Here is a 14,182-nt window from a genome sequence, read left to right on the forward strand (position 1 = left end):
AGTATGCAGTTGTCCTTCAGGCCCCTGCTGTTCAAGTTCCCACATAGATTTAATTTAATGTCTTATTCTTTGATATTGCTCAATTTGGACTTATGAGAGACGTGTTTTACCCTACAGTAAATACATGCCACGGAAAAGTCTGGAATAGATTTTAGAGTGATCAATTGTACAAACCACTACCAAACCAAATAATCTGTGTGAATTGTCTACCTCTACTATGGTAATATTTTTTCACATATTGCAAGCCTAATACTTATACACAGTTTCATAGTTTAAAGTAGATCCTTTTCCAAATAGCTGGAATAAAAAACTGCCACTTAATCTGTTTGAAGGAAGGTGATATCCTAGTATTTGTGTAGCAGAACTGGAAAAGCAGATCTTACATCCTATCCCATAGACCCCAAGGTGTTTCTGATTTCTTACCCATTTTGACACAAGGTAATATGAATAACAAAATACTGCTCTACTTTGCAATTATCTGTAATCTGAAGGAGAGATTTAATAGCAGAATAATTGCAGTTTTGCTTTATTAACTTTGGGGAATTACAATAGGTGGGAGTAGCATTTCCTGGAAGTTGACTGCTCTGCAGTGAAATTAATTTACCCTGAAAATTCCATTTTACATTGAAGGATGAAATGAGAGAATACAAAAGACATTCAGTATGCTTTCTTTCACAGTCTTGAAATTAATGGATCTCTAATACAGTTCTCCAAAAATGTGTCTTTTACTGCTACGATATGTTTTTTTCAATAAACATAATGAATAAATATTTTTTAATTAAAATAAATTAGTCAAATAATATTTTTAACAGCAATATGAGATGAAAATTGCATGTTTGCTTGACAGGGGTTATAGTTCATTAACCATGATAGCAAAGGAGACATAAACAGGAAAATAAAGCATAAATTGAAGATGTTTGTCATTTATGTAATCCTGGATGTTACAATACGCAGTCTGCAGGGCTTGGCTCTGCTGGGGGAGGGCTGAGGCTTGCTGAGACTCTGACTGCTGGTGTCAGTCCTGGGGTAGAGGAGTGGGAATTGTCCCCGACTCCGTGAAGTAGCCAGGTGTGTGGGTTGAGACTGAAGTAGCCCCTCCCCACCAGTACTGATACATAAACACTTGCCATATTTTGGATATGTTGGTCATGTCTCTTGATAATGGCCACAGAGTTGATAGTGGGATAGCGTCTGGACAAGTGTGACTAGGAATATAACCTACTCATGAATATGCCTAGAAGGAGAAGTGTATAAATGCACCTTGAGGGAAAACTGAGCTTCCACAAAAAAGTGTGGTGAGTGTTGTTGATTTGAGAATCTCAGTTTTGGGCTTACATGGCTGACTTGTACTTTTGAGTTCATTGCAGGTTGGCCACATCTGATCTTACTGATTTGATTCAGTGATGTTCCTCTGACACAGTTTTTAAACTGCAGAAGCTTGGAATTTTTTTTTTTTAATATAATAACACTGTATTTTCTTTTTATTTTTCTCTATCTAGTTTTGTATCAAGACTTTGAGAATAAAATACACATGGCACAGATTGTAACATTTTTTCAGATGCTGTTAGTTCTGCTACTTCCTGATTATATCTCAGCTGAAGATGGTGAAACAAGAGCAAGTATGTCTTAATTTTTGCATTTCAGATAAGTGCAACTTCAAAGCATGCCTTGAATTTTTGGTATCCGTTTTGGTGTTCAGATGTACCCTTCTGTTGATGGTGATTTTATTCCAATATAGTTTTCCTGGTGAAAATCCCATAATATATGAAAAATTGGTTAAATACCTTATTTCTTCATCAGGAAGGGAATGTGTTTATTTATGTCTTGGAAATGCCCAAGGGGGCAGATGGAACCATAAAGCTCCAGTCTTGATTTAATATTGAGTTCTGAGTATTTATATTTTCATTGCTTGAGAAGTCATATTCTGAATAGCTTAGTGTTATGTGAGAAACTAAATAAGGAGGAATAAAGGTTCCGTGAGAGGAAGCTAACTCCAGTTCTGGGACATACCTTCTTGCACATTCTTCAAAATTAGCATCTCAAACCCCACCAAACCATTTTTATACTCTAAATCTGGTTTATAGGAAAGAAAACATTAAAACAAAGCAGCTTTCTTAAAGACAAAGTGACTGAATAAAAAAAGTGTAGAAGACTTGCCTCTAGCCACAGTGATACTTCCAGGGTAGATCTTTTTCCTCTAGTTTTGCTCTCAATCCATCAATTTTCAATATTTTACAACAAACCCCATTAAATTCCTCTTGGTCTTCAGAAAGACTTTAATTTTCAGTCTACCTGGTCTAGGAGTGAATGAATACTCTGCTTTTAGCAGAGTCTAATGATAATGAGTCCCTCCCAACAGAAATTCCTCTGTGATTCATGTCCCTGGACCACTGAGCAATGAATTCAGTGTGCCCTTTGATCCTTCTCCCAGTATCTTTTCTCTTCAGCACCACCTGCATTGCAAAAGCATTTCTCCAGCAGATTGTGGCCACTTGCTTTCAGGGAATGTGAAATCTTGTCTTGACCAGAAGTGTCTGTAAGCAGATTTCAGGGTAAGGCAAAGCTCTCCTTCCTGTGGTGGAGCTGCAGACTTTGAAAAAACAAAAGACAGTAAGCCCCATGACCTCATGTGCCATAAGATCAAAATAATACCTCCTGCTTTTGGCCATGTCCTTGACACCTCATGTGTTAGTTATCAAATCTTCTTTCACAATCAATGGAAGGCGATTCCCTCCTTTAGAAAGTTATTCCTTCCATCTGAGAATGGGCATGTAGCATGGATAGGATTTTTCTATGCTTGTATCTATCCATCCCCTGTAATTGGCAAAAACTCAGTTTATGAGTACAGCTAGGAGAGCTGAATCCATGCCTAAGTCATCATGCAGTTACACTACAGTTATTAAATGCTTACGAGATTCTATATTCTGGAGGTTGAGCTCATTCACTGAATACTTTTCATCTGTAAAAATCAGAATATGTGACCAGAAACATTCAATTGAGACTCAGGATTTTATAAAACTAGTTCTGTAAAAACCATGCAGCAATGTCTAAGTCAATTAAAATGTATTTTTAAGAGGATTCTGGAGTATTCAGGCTATAGTCTTCCTCTGCAGTGTGCTTGGTTTGCTAATGAAAAGGAGTTTTTATGTTTATCATCTCTGCAGATGAGATATGAAAAGACCTGATTCCTCTCTGTTTATTGAATGGAATGCAATTGCCAGCTAAGGAACTGAATTCCAGAATTTTTCATAGTTGTTTTTGATGCTAATGTAAAAACCAGAAAATGGTGTGGCTTTCAGATAGCAAGCTGGGTCTGTGTAGCTTACACAAACAATCTTACACAAATTTGCCTTCATGAACTCTGCTAATTTTTTTTTCAGCTGGAATGTATTTGTCAATATAGATCCTAATATAAACACTAATTGATAAGAAAAACGTTTCCTGTGGAGTAAGAAAGTGAAAGTGTTCATTAAAATATTTGTTTGGTTTTATTCTTTTTCTTTTTAAGGTTGCAGAACTGCTCCAGCAGATTTAGTTTTTATCTTAGATGGCTCTTACAGTGTTGGCCCAGAAAACTTTGAAATAATAAAAAGTTGGCTTGTCAATATTACAAGAAATTTTGACATAGGGCCAAAGTTTATTCAAGTTGGAGTTGTCCAGTACAGTGATTACCCTGTACTTGAAATTCCCCTCGGAACTCATGAATCCACTGAGAACCTCATCAGGGAAATGGACTCCATACACTATCTGGGAGGAAATACAAGAACAGGAAGAGCTATTCAGTTTGCCTTTGACCATCTTTTTGCAAAATCTTCACGATTTTTAACAAAAATAGCAGTTGTTCTCACTGATGGAAAGTCCCAAGATGAAGTCAAAGATGTAGCAGCAGAAGCAAGGAAAAATAAGATCACTTTGTTTGCAATTGGTGTTGGCTCAGAAATTGAGGAGGATGAACTTAAAGCTATTGCCAATAAACCTTCATCAACTTATGTATTTTATGTTGAAGACTATATTGCAATATCAAGAATTAAAGAAGTTATAAAACAAAAACTCTGTGAAGGTAAGTTATTATAAAATATTTTAGGTTTGCGAAATGTAGTTTTGTACATATATTTTTTAATTTCACAGGCAGAAATGTAAGTAATGTAAGATAAGGGACCTGATACTCTTTACTATGATCTTTATTTTTGATCTTGTTTGTGGAAATTTCTCCCAAAATGTTATTTTCTCTGTTAAGCAAAGAGGTATATTTGGGAAAGATACACTGTTTTAACATAGTATGTGTTTGATTTCAATATGTATCCTTTTGCACTAAGCCAAATTTTTTTCATTGATAAAGTTTAAAAACACTTAAATATTTTAGCAATTCTCATAGTGCTGAGAATATAGTTTACTTGATTGATTTCCTAGTTGCAACTGATACTCATGCACAATCCAGCATTTCTTCTAGAGAGGTGAGAGGACAGCCTGTCATTACAACAGGAATTCTTCTGAATATGTACTTCTAGTATTTACTGAAAAACCCAGAAGAAAGACTCCTGGCAGGAATCATAGAATTGTAGAGTGGTTTGGATTGTAGGAGACCTTAAAGATGACCTAGTTCCAGCCCCCTTGCCATGGGCAGGGACACCTTTCACTAGATCAGGTTGCTTAGAGCCCCATATGGCCTGGTCTTGAACACTTCCAGGGATGGGGCATCCATAACTTCTCTGGGAAACCTGTTCCAGTGCATCACTGCCCTGAGGGTAAAGATTTTCTTCCTAATATCTAATCCAAACCTACCCTACTTCAGTTTAAAGCCATTCTCTCTTGTCCTGTGACTACAAACCCATATAAAAAGTCTTTCTCCAGCTCTCTTGTAAGGTTGTTCCTTTAGGTACTGGAAGGATGTCCTAAGGTCTCCCCACACCCTTCCCTTCTCTAGGCTGAACAACCCAAACTTTCTCAGCCTTTTCCCACAGGAGAGAGGCTCCAGCCTTCTAATTAACTTTGTGGCTTCTTCTGGACTTGCTCCAGCAGATCCACATCCTTCTTATGCTGAGGCCTCAGAGCTGGACACAGCACTCCAGGTAGGGGACTCATGAGAGTGGAGTAGATGTCTGGAGTTGTAGCAAGTAGTTATGATGTTTCTTAGAATAATTTATAGAAGAGTTAGCCAAGACCAACATTGCAAGGCAATTCTTTGATTTTAGAATGCTAACAGCATTACTGCAGAGTTTTCTGAAATTTTGTAAAACAATGGCTTTTTTTTAAGCATAAAAAAGACAGCAGGTTGCTTCTGAAATGTATCACTCAGACTCTAGTATGTCAGTAATATTTTGTGAATGTTTTATTATCAAGAATTCATGCAAGTCCTATTTCAGTTGTACCATTTCTGTACTTACTAAGAGTGAAAAATAGATTTTGTTTGCTCTCACTTTGAGTATCAACTTCATTGAAAAAATATGGTGATACTTTTGTTGAGGATATTAGTGTTTATTTCTTGCTACATTAAATGAAAATCATAGTAATTCCTTGTGGCTGGTGTAGTAAGGTGGTCAGTCCAAAAATTAAATCAGCTAAGTAGAGCAAAATTCTTTAACAGAACTTCATGCAGGGAGAAATTCCCCTAAATAAATATTAAGTAAATGCCATATTTTATTTTTGCTAAAGTTTTAGAAGAAGTTTTAGAGTTTAAAGTTTTAGAAGAATCATCAAGATGGATTTTCAGCTTTCAGCATCAAGTTAACTAGTTTCCTTTAAATTTCTTCTGTGGTATTTCACATGATTTATTAGCAGTAATCTGTCAATGTTGACTATTTATATAAAGTGTACTTACTCTTTCACTTTAAGTGACCCTTTGCTTTATCTCCCTTATGTCGTGCACTTCCCTTGTTTTAGCATTTAGATGCTTCACTTGCAGAGCAATCAATGCCACTTGGCAGCTTCATTTCTAACCACAATGTCTTTAGCAGCTGAACTCCAGGACTGATAAACTGGAATTTGTATAGCTAAATTGTGCGTTATTTTATCTATTTATTTATTGATTTATTTAATGTTTATCATCTTGTTAAGATTCACTTTGAGGAAGAGGAAGTTTCATGAGGGATGAGCAGCAATGGTTTGGCTGTGATCAACCATGTGAAACTGTCCAAAAATTTTGCAATTCTCTCTTTGTGGTCTTTGTGTCAATGCCTAAAAAAATGCTAGCTTTGACTCTATGGAGTTTTAAAATCTGTTCCTAAGTTAACATATAAAAGACCACAGGGGCAGTATCTCCTTTCTGGACAATGGAGGCTGAGGTCTGGGGGTTCTTGGAGCAAATATTGCTCTTAGGAACAGGCTTGCAGGTGGCAGGATCTACTGTGCCTTTTGGGGACTCTAGTGTTTGTTTTAGAGTACATCAGGGGGAAAAAAAAGACTTCCTGAACCTGTCATCCAGAATTGAACCAAATATTTTAGGAATATTTAATATTTATTGTTCATTCAATAAGTCAAATGGTCCTGTACTATCAATATGCTATAGGAAAAAAAAAATAGTGTGTCAGGAATGCATTTAGAAAGAAAAACCAATGCAGACCTCAGAATTTTGTCTGGAGGAATCAGAGAAAAGTTGCTTTCTCAAAGATACTTAGATTTAACATCATGAAGTTATTGTATTCTTTAGGAAGGAAAGCATCTAAAAACTATGTAAAAATACTAAAAGGCAACAAGATTTAAGAAAAAGCTAGAGAGTTGAAGTGACTGGTACTATGGACTGGAAATACAGTGCCATTTCCAATGGAAGACATCTCTTAATTTTACCACTGATTTCTGCATGCTGTATTATGGCTCAGTTATCAAAATAGTTCTGCCAGAATGTTATCCACAAGACCCAGACTGGATCTACCTGACTGGGAATTTTTCATGTAATTCACCAGTGTGCCACTGGAAAGGAAAAATAATTTCTTAATGTGTGATTTTACACATGCTTAATTTGTTTGGTTGGTATTGGTTTGGAACACTTATTTTGGCCCTGATCCGTAATAATGGCCCTTTGACATAAAGTATTCCTATTTTATACTATCATATATACTATCATATAGTATTCTATTTCTGCCTTTAGATTTTGATTTTACACCAAATAAGAGACTGTATACTTATCAGTGTATATGTATGTGATTATCTGTAATCTGTTAATTGTGATATGTCCATTGTCCAGCTTTGCAAAAAATTAATTGAGAAAATATTTCCATGATAACAATGCACACCTGAATAAAACTGAAAAAAAGTGCTATTACTCTTACTTAATAGCCTAAGTATGTTGACTTAAATCTGTGTTTTGAGAAGAATGGGAAGTTTTGTTGAACTTAGTATTTCTTTTATTTTTAAGTATTCAGGGAGTAGACATCTTAATTTCCAAAATGTGGACAGTGTAATTCTTTCTTGCAGAACAGACAGATAACTTATTTTTAATTTGGAAGTCAGTTGTCATTTTGCTGTGGGAAGGAAAATAAAACTAAGGGGAGTTTAGGTGGCTTCTTGCTGCTGCCCTGAGTACCTGTGACATGTCCCCTTAGGATGGATTGTCCTTTCCAGCGACAGGCTGCACAGAAAATTAGCAGAATTTTCTTGGAGCATATATATCCTGTCTCCTTCACCAGAATGGGGTAGCTTCTGACTGCCCTGGGGTTGGCTAGAAAGGGAAGTCATGCAGTGTTGCTCATATTATGAAAAGAAGCCAGTCTAGACCTTTGAGCTGATAATTCCCTGGAACAGAGACAGGAGTTTTGCAGCCCATGGCTGGTCCAGATGGTGATAGAACTCACCACCCTTTCTTTGGAACGTATTCCTAACCATTTCTCTGTCTATGAACTGTTGCTTTTCTGAAGAAACAGTGGGAAATTAATAATGATATTTATTGTAAACAGTTTAGCATAATTTTAATAAAACAAAAAGTTTTTTTTCATTGATTTGTTACTCTAATGTTTGTTTTAGTATTAAGTTTCACTGTCCTATCTCTTTTTTTTTTTGTTTGTTTGAGACAACTTAGGTCCACTGTTTTTGTGTGGATTATTTTGTTTAAAGATTATTAACCAAAACAACATGCAGCTAACTTACGCTTCCACAGAAAATATATCACACACTGTTTTTCCAGTGAGAATAACTTCAAGCAGATTTCAGTGTAACAGACAAAGCAACACAGAGTCCATTTTGAATTAAATAAAATGAAAATAAAAGAGATAATTTTAACTTTGTTCATTTTCCGACTGATTTTATAGTAGGGAGGGGTTCAAGTTGTTAGTGCATTTTGGAAATTAACATCTATAATTTTATATAATTTTGGAACCATGCAATTTTAGAAATGAAATTCAATATATTTATTAACCAGATGTTGCAATACACTTTAACTACAATTAGTAAAAATTCAAAATAGCATGTGAGTGTAATTGCACTAAAATATGACATCTTAATATTCTTGCTTCCAAGTCCCTGAGGATCCTGCATACCACTTCTCTCATGTTGTACTTAACTGACAGTTCTCAGTTCTCTTTTCTTTCTTGAAAGGCAGATAAAAAAAATTGGGTGGGAGGCTAATTTTCTTGGAAGTTTTAAGTCATATTTTGGACTGTACTTGCCTTTATTACTTTGCAGAATCTGTTTGTCCAACAAGAATTCCAGTGGCAGCTCGAGATGAAAAAGGATTTGACATTCTTGTAGGATTAGGTGTGAAGAAAAAAGTTAAAAAGAGAATTCAAATATCAACTACTAATGCAAAAGCTTATGAAGTTACCTCACGTGTTGATCTCTCAGAATTAACAAGGTATTGAATTTTATAAATATGCTTCTATATCCAGTAAGTTTGTTTTTGTTTCTTTAAGTGAGAAGGTTTACATGAATGTTCAAGTACTGTCTTGTTTTTTCTACCCTTCACCCTTATTTAGGAATGTGTTTCCAGAAGGTCTCCCTCCATCCTATGTGTTTGTTTCCACTCAAAGATTTAAAGTAAAAAAGACATGGGATTTGTGGAGAATCCTGAGTCTAGATAAGAGACCACAGATAGCAGTCACTGTTAATGGAGAAGAGAAAACACTATCATTCACTACAACAAGTTTAATAAATGGCACACAAGTTATTACATTTGCTGCACCTCATGTAAAGGTAAGGAGTATGCCCCTATCATGCTGGAGTACATCTTTAAGTACCCATTATTCCAGAATTCTCCTCTTTGAGAAAACTAGTTTTATTGTTTTCTTGTACAATCGGAAGGTTGTCTTTCAGTCTTTCTTCAATAATTTCCTGTGAAGTATTCCACTCTTCTAAGAAAGATTGCTTTAGCTGCAGATGAGACAGAGGAATGGAGATTGAATGACCCTATTCTTGCATTTGTAGCAGGAATATCTGCAGAGATTGTCCTTTCTGCCACAGGGAGTATTATTTGAGTATTGAGTATTATTATCACTTGAACAGAGTGGGCTAATTCAGCAGACAAAGACTGGGAAAGATTTGCTGCTGGAGCACTTCATGGCCAAGGGAGTTCAACTTTTCTGGGAAGCAGAGGCCTGCATTCAAATCCCTACTCCAAATCAGGCTGAAGGAATTTTAAATATAAATCCTTATAGAAGGAAGGACTCCTATCCAAGGAATATGTCTTAACTACTAAGCTTTTTCTAGGGAGAGGAATTTTAGTCTTCTGTTACTGGATGGAGAGTTTTTGCTTTTTCTTTCCAAATTTCCTCTGCCTTTTAATAATTATTAGTAGGCAAAATATTTTTTTTTGTTTTTTTAAGAAGCTATGTTAAACTTGATTTACTGGAAATTGTTGGGAAATTCAGTTTCAAGTTGATAATCAATTTGTATTTATCTATTCCTTGGAGCTGCACAGACAAATCAATCTTATTCATGAAGTTCCAGTTATCCATGAACTTCACCATGAAAACACAACTTTTATGGGTTATTTTGTTTGTTTGTTTGTTTGTTTTTTGTTCCTCCATGCTTGACTTGCTGTTATGGAGAACAATAATGTAATGGATTTTTTAGACCTGTGTGTCTCTAAACACAGTATAAATATTAATACACTCTTAATGAACATTTTTCTTTAATAAACCTTTATGATAATTTATCACTTATCAATTTATCACAAGTACCAATTTTATTTCACCATGATGATCTGAAGTGTTTGAGACATTATACCACTGCTGATAAACAGACTTCTGGATGCATATGTTTAACAAATACAGGTTTGTGCATGTTCAAGGTCATAGATTAAAAAAAATCATCTATGTGAGTTATAAAATAATTCTGAAATAGGGATTAATTATTACCAATTGTAATATTTTAAATTACAATATTATTTGGCAATACTTTATTTGCCTATATAGTTTAGAATTATTTGTATATAAAACCTGCAACCTTGATCATCTCGACTATTAACAACAATTTGATTATAGAAGTGCAATTTTATCATTTATTTAAATTGTAGTCATTTTGTTTTCAACAGTGCTGTTTTCTTTGTTTTTCTTAGACATTGTTTGATGAAGGCTGGCATCAAATTCGTCTCTTAGTAACAGAAGACTTTGTAACTTTGTATATAGATGGCCAAGAAATTGAAACAAAGCCATTACATCCTGTTTTAGGTATTTACATCAGCGGCCTAACCCAAGTAGGAAAGTATTCTGGAAAGGAGGAAACGGTACAGGTAGGCATATGCTAATACTACAATAATTCAGTAATTCTGTTGTAGGTTAACATTGCATTGGTGGCTTCTTTTTTCTTGAGCTTACTCTTCTAACTTAGAGAAGATTGAGATTTAGTGTACAAAATTGTAATAGTTAAGAGAGAATAGAGATCAGGAGGACTTCGCACAAGTGATGTATTCTGTGACATGGATGCTTAACTGGTCTCACTGATTCCAAGGAAAATATTGATGCAATGTGGTTGCCTGAATTTGGGAAACAGTGTCTCAAAGTACGGAATTTCCTCTGCTTGACATTTGCATCTGCTGTCCTTCCATCAGTGTATGTATGGGTGATGCTGGTAAAAGAGGAAAATTTTGGTCGAGTTTCTTTCTCCTTGCTTTGCAGTCATGATAGATTATGCTAGAAAACCTGACAGTGGTTTAATTTTGTTTTGGAATGTAGTGACAAAGCAGAATGGCAAAACCTTTCGTTTACCTGATGCCAGTGTTTTTATTCAATGTTTTTTAAAGATTTATACTGTATACTAAACATGTAAGTGTTAGGGATGCCATCAGATGCTTCGCCAGAATTTACTAATGCTATATCTAATACGAGCAGGTCTGTGTTGAAGTATCTTCCCACATCTGTTAAGGTAAAAAGAAAGGTTGGGCTTGCCTGTGCTATTATCTTGTTTCCTTTATGATTTTGGCAGCCAGTGTAATTGGAAGCCATTTGTGTTTCATATGTTTGTATTAACTCCCAGGGAATATGGATGGTGATTTCTGTTATTTTTAAAACATTCTTAGATTGATTATTTTTATTTAAGTAATTCTGTTACAGTATTTTTACTTGCTTGGATATATTAATAATTTTGAGTAGCCTAAAAATATTTCTGTATACTTAATTGATATTTAACTGTAGTGAATGCTAAGAGCTCTAAAGAGTCATTTATGTTTTGAATTACAGTTTGATATACAAAAACTGCGAATCTACTGTGACCCAGAGCAAAATAACCGAGAAACAGTCTGTGAGATCCCAGGATTTGTGAGTATGATAGATGAACTTTTGAGGACTAATTGGCATTTTTTAAAATATCACTGTTTAAAGCTGACTTAATGAAGTTTTAAAATAAATTATACTACATTGATTCAGCTGATGCAAACACGTTTGTTACCTTTGCAATATCAAGTGACACAGACCTTGTCTGTTTTCAGCCTTATTTTCTTACAAAGTTTTTTACAAGTTGTTTTAGTTTAGATATTTAATGGTGTAAATTTGGTATATATGAGTATAGAAGGATCTCAGAATTCTCTCTTAAAATTTCAGATTTTAAGCATTATAGAATAATAAAACTCCTAGGTGTTTTCAGTGTAAAATTCTTTAAACATGACTTTTGAACTTTTCTGATATATTCCTTGCTACTTGTCAGGACATTTAATCTGTGAAATTTTGGTACATAACCAGCAAATCTGTATATCTAAATCATCTTCTCCCATTAGAAATATCTGTGCTGAGAAATATCACTGAGGTCTGTGATAAATATCCCATTATTTGAAATGTTGCCACAATTTCAAGAAGTGTTTTAAGTACAGACAGAAATAAAATCAAGACTTTATGATTCATGTACACAATTAGTAAGTTTATGGGGGCCCTTTGGCCCTCTCTCTGTCCTCTTACAGTTAATTTTGCACTGCAATGTAAAACATGCAAACAGATTTGGAAACCAGTCGTGACTGACAGAGCAGGTTTTAAGGATTCAGTTCCCATCTCAAAGCATAAGCAAGAGATTGATTTAAACATACAGATTCAAAATACTCTCCTTTGTTTGGTGGCTAAAACAAACAGCTAAAGATTATCAGCTGCCACTGTCTTACTATGTAGACCCACATTCTTCATGTCGTGATTTCATTTAGTAGCATTTTGCTGGTTTGACAATAGAACCATTGAACCTCCAGCATCCAGATTTTCTTTTTTTGTCAGACTGGCACATATTGCCGGCAAGTCTGGTTTTTTTTCTTTTTCTTTGGGGCCAGTGTGTTGATTGCATCATTATCAGGGCTTTTTCAACTTTCAATCAAGCAGCAAGTAGGTGGATGGATTATTAACTGTTCTGAACTCTGACTCAAGAACTAATGAGTGCAGGAACGCTTGTAAAATTAGCTTTGAATCTTGAAAAACTAAAGTATATGGCCATTTAGCTGCACCACATATCTTTTTTCTCATTACAAATTAAAAGTAGGATATGAAAAGTAATCAAATGAAAAATATTTTGCATAAAGAAAGCAAGCACTAAAAAGTGTTTCATACCTTATGTTTTCTGCAATTTATTAAGGAGTTGAAGCCAAAAGATTGCTTTTCGCCATTTTAGTTTCACTGTCTGTTTTTGTAAATTAAATTTGGACTTTGTCCATGAAGTTCTGGATTCCTTCAGAAAATAAAAATGTTGGATGATCTTCAAGGAGGAATATGTGGTTTGTGGTTGTATTCTGTCAGAGTATGGTTTTGTCAGAGTTTCTGAAATAAGCAGAGGCTTTTTGTACTAATTACAGCCCAAATTAATTCCCTTTCCCAGAGATATCTAGCTGCATAGTAATTTTAAGATGATCTTTCTATGATCCATAGGAAATGAAAACTTTCTCTGGGGGTTGCTTAAGCTGAAAATTGAACACAGAGGAAACTGGGACAGGAACTGGTGTCTAGAGAGGCTGACCTGGAACAGAGGCTAGACAGATTTAGAGGAATAGAGCAGGTATTTATTAAAAGGCCTTTAAAGGGTACACCATGGGTGGTACAAGAGCCTGGCCGGGGCTCTGCCCAAGGTGGACCCAAGATGGACACAATATGGACTTTGCTGACACGATAAAACTATAAAAAGCCTAGCATGTTCTAACTTCTAAAAATAGTTGTCCTCACATATATGAGATATCTATCAGGCTTGAGTCTAACTTCTTATCAAAGTGTGGGCGCTCTGTTGGCGGGCTGGGCTGTGCTCTTGGGAGTGCCGCATTCGCTCACTGTCTGTGGTCTCTGCCTGGGGCCCGGCGGCTGCGGCCGAGTGGGGCCTCCCCTGGCACCGTGAGCGGTGGCGGGCGGGTGTGCGGCCTGTCCCGGCACAGCCCCAGGGGGACTTCGAGCTCATCCAGCACTTCAGTTCTGGCACGCAGCAAAGGGACTGAAGGCATCTGGAAAACCCCCTGGAGCAGAGGAACACCCGGCTCCTGCCCCCTCACCCCTGCTGGCACTCCCAGAGAGGCCCAGCTGCGGTCCAGGAGGTGTCAGAGCCCGAGAATCCTCGGGTCTGGCACAGAGGCACGCGAGTAAGTGAATAAAGGTGAAATTCTGCTCCAGCACCTGAGTTAGGCGTTAAGAGATCTCTTGTAGTTTTGTTTAGTGTGGGAGGACCCTAGGCGGTCCAGGTGGAGCTGCTTTTGCTCTCCATCTCTTCTGCTGGAGTGGGAGAGGGGTTCTTTGAGGTAGCAGAGCTCCCACACTGGAGCGGTGAGTGTTGGCCTGAGGCCAGCGGTGGTGCAGCGGGTTAGCTCCAG

At 36.3% G+C, this 14,182-nt stretch overlaps 1 protein-coding gene across 1 annotated transcript in view; it reads left to right on the plus strand.

Moving 5' to 3' along the window:
• The first annotated feature begins 1,198 nt into the window (after positions 1 to 1,198).
• COL21A1 (collagen type XXI alpha 1 chain) overlaps positions 1,199 to 14,182 on the plus strand; it is a 69,407-nt gene continuing 56,423 nt past the window's right edge. The window contains exons 1-6 of the mRNA XM_015623439.3: positions 1,199 to 1,619; positions 3,509 to 4,060; positions 8,614 to 8,782; positions 8,904 to 9,120; positions 10,484 to 10,657; positions 11,604 to 11,681. Of these exons, the coding sequence (XP_015478925.1) occupies positions 1,532 to 1,619; positions 3,509 to 4,060; positions 8,614 to 8,782; positions 8,904 to 9,120; positions 10,484 to 10,657; positions 11,604 to 11,681 (1,278 nt within the window). The 5' untranslated portion in view covers positions 1,199 to 1,531. The remainder of the gene's footprint in view (positions 1,620 to 3,508; positions 4,061 to 8,613; positions 8,783 to 8,903; positions 9,121 to 10,483; positions 10,658 to 11,603; positions 11,682 to 14,182) is intronic.

The sequence above is a fragment of the Parus major genome, chromosome 3 (assembly GCF_001522545.3).
Source record: "Parus major isolate Abel chromosome 3, Parus_major1.1, whole genome shotgun sequence".
NCBI classification, from domain to species: Eukaryota; Metazoa; Chordata; class Aves; order Passeriformes; family Paridae; genus Parus; species Parus major.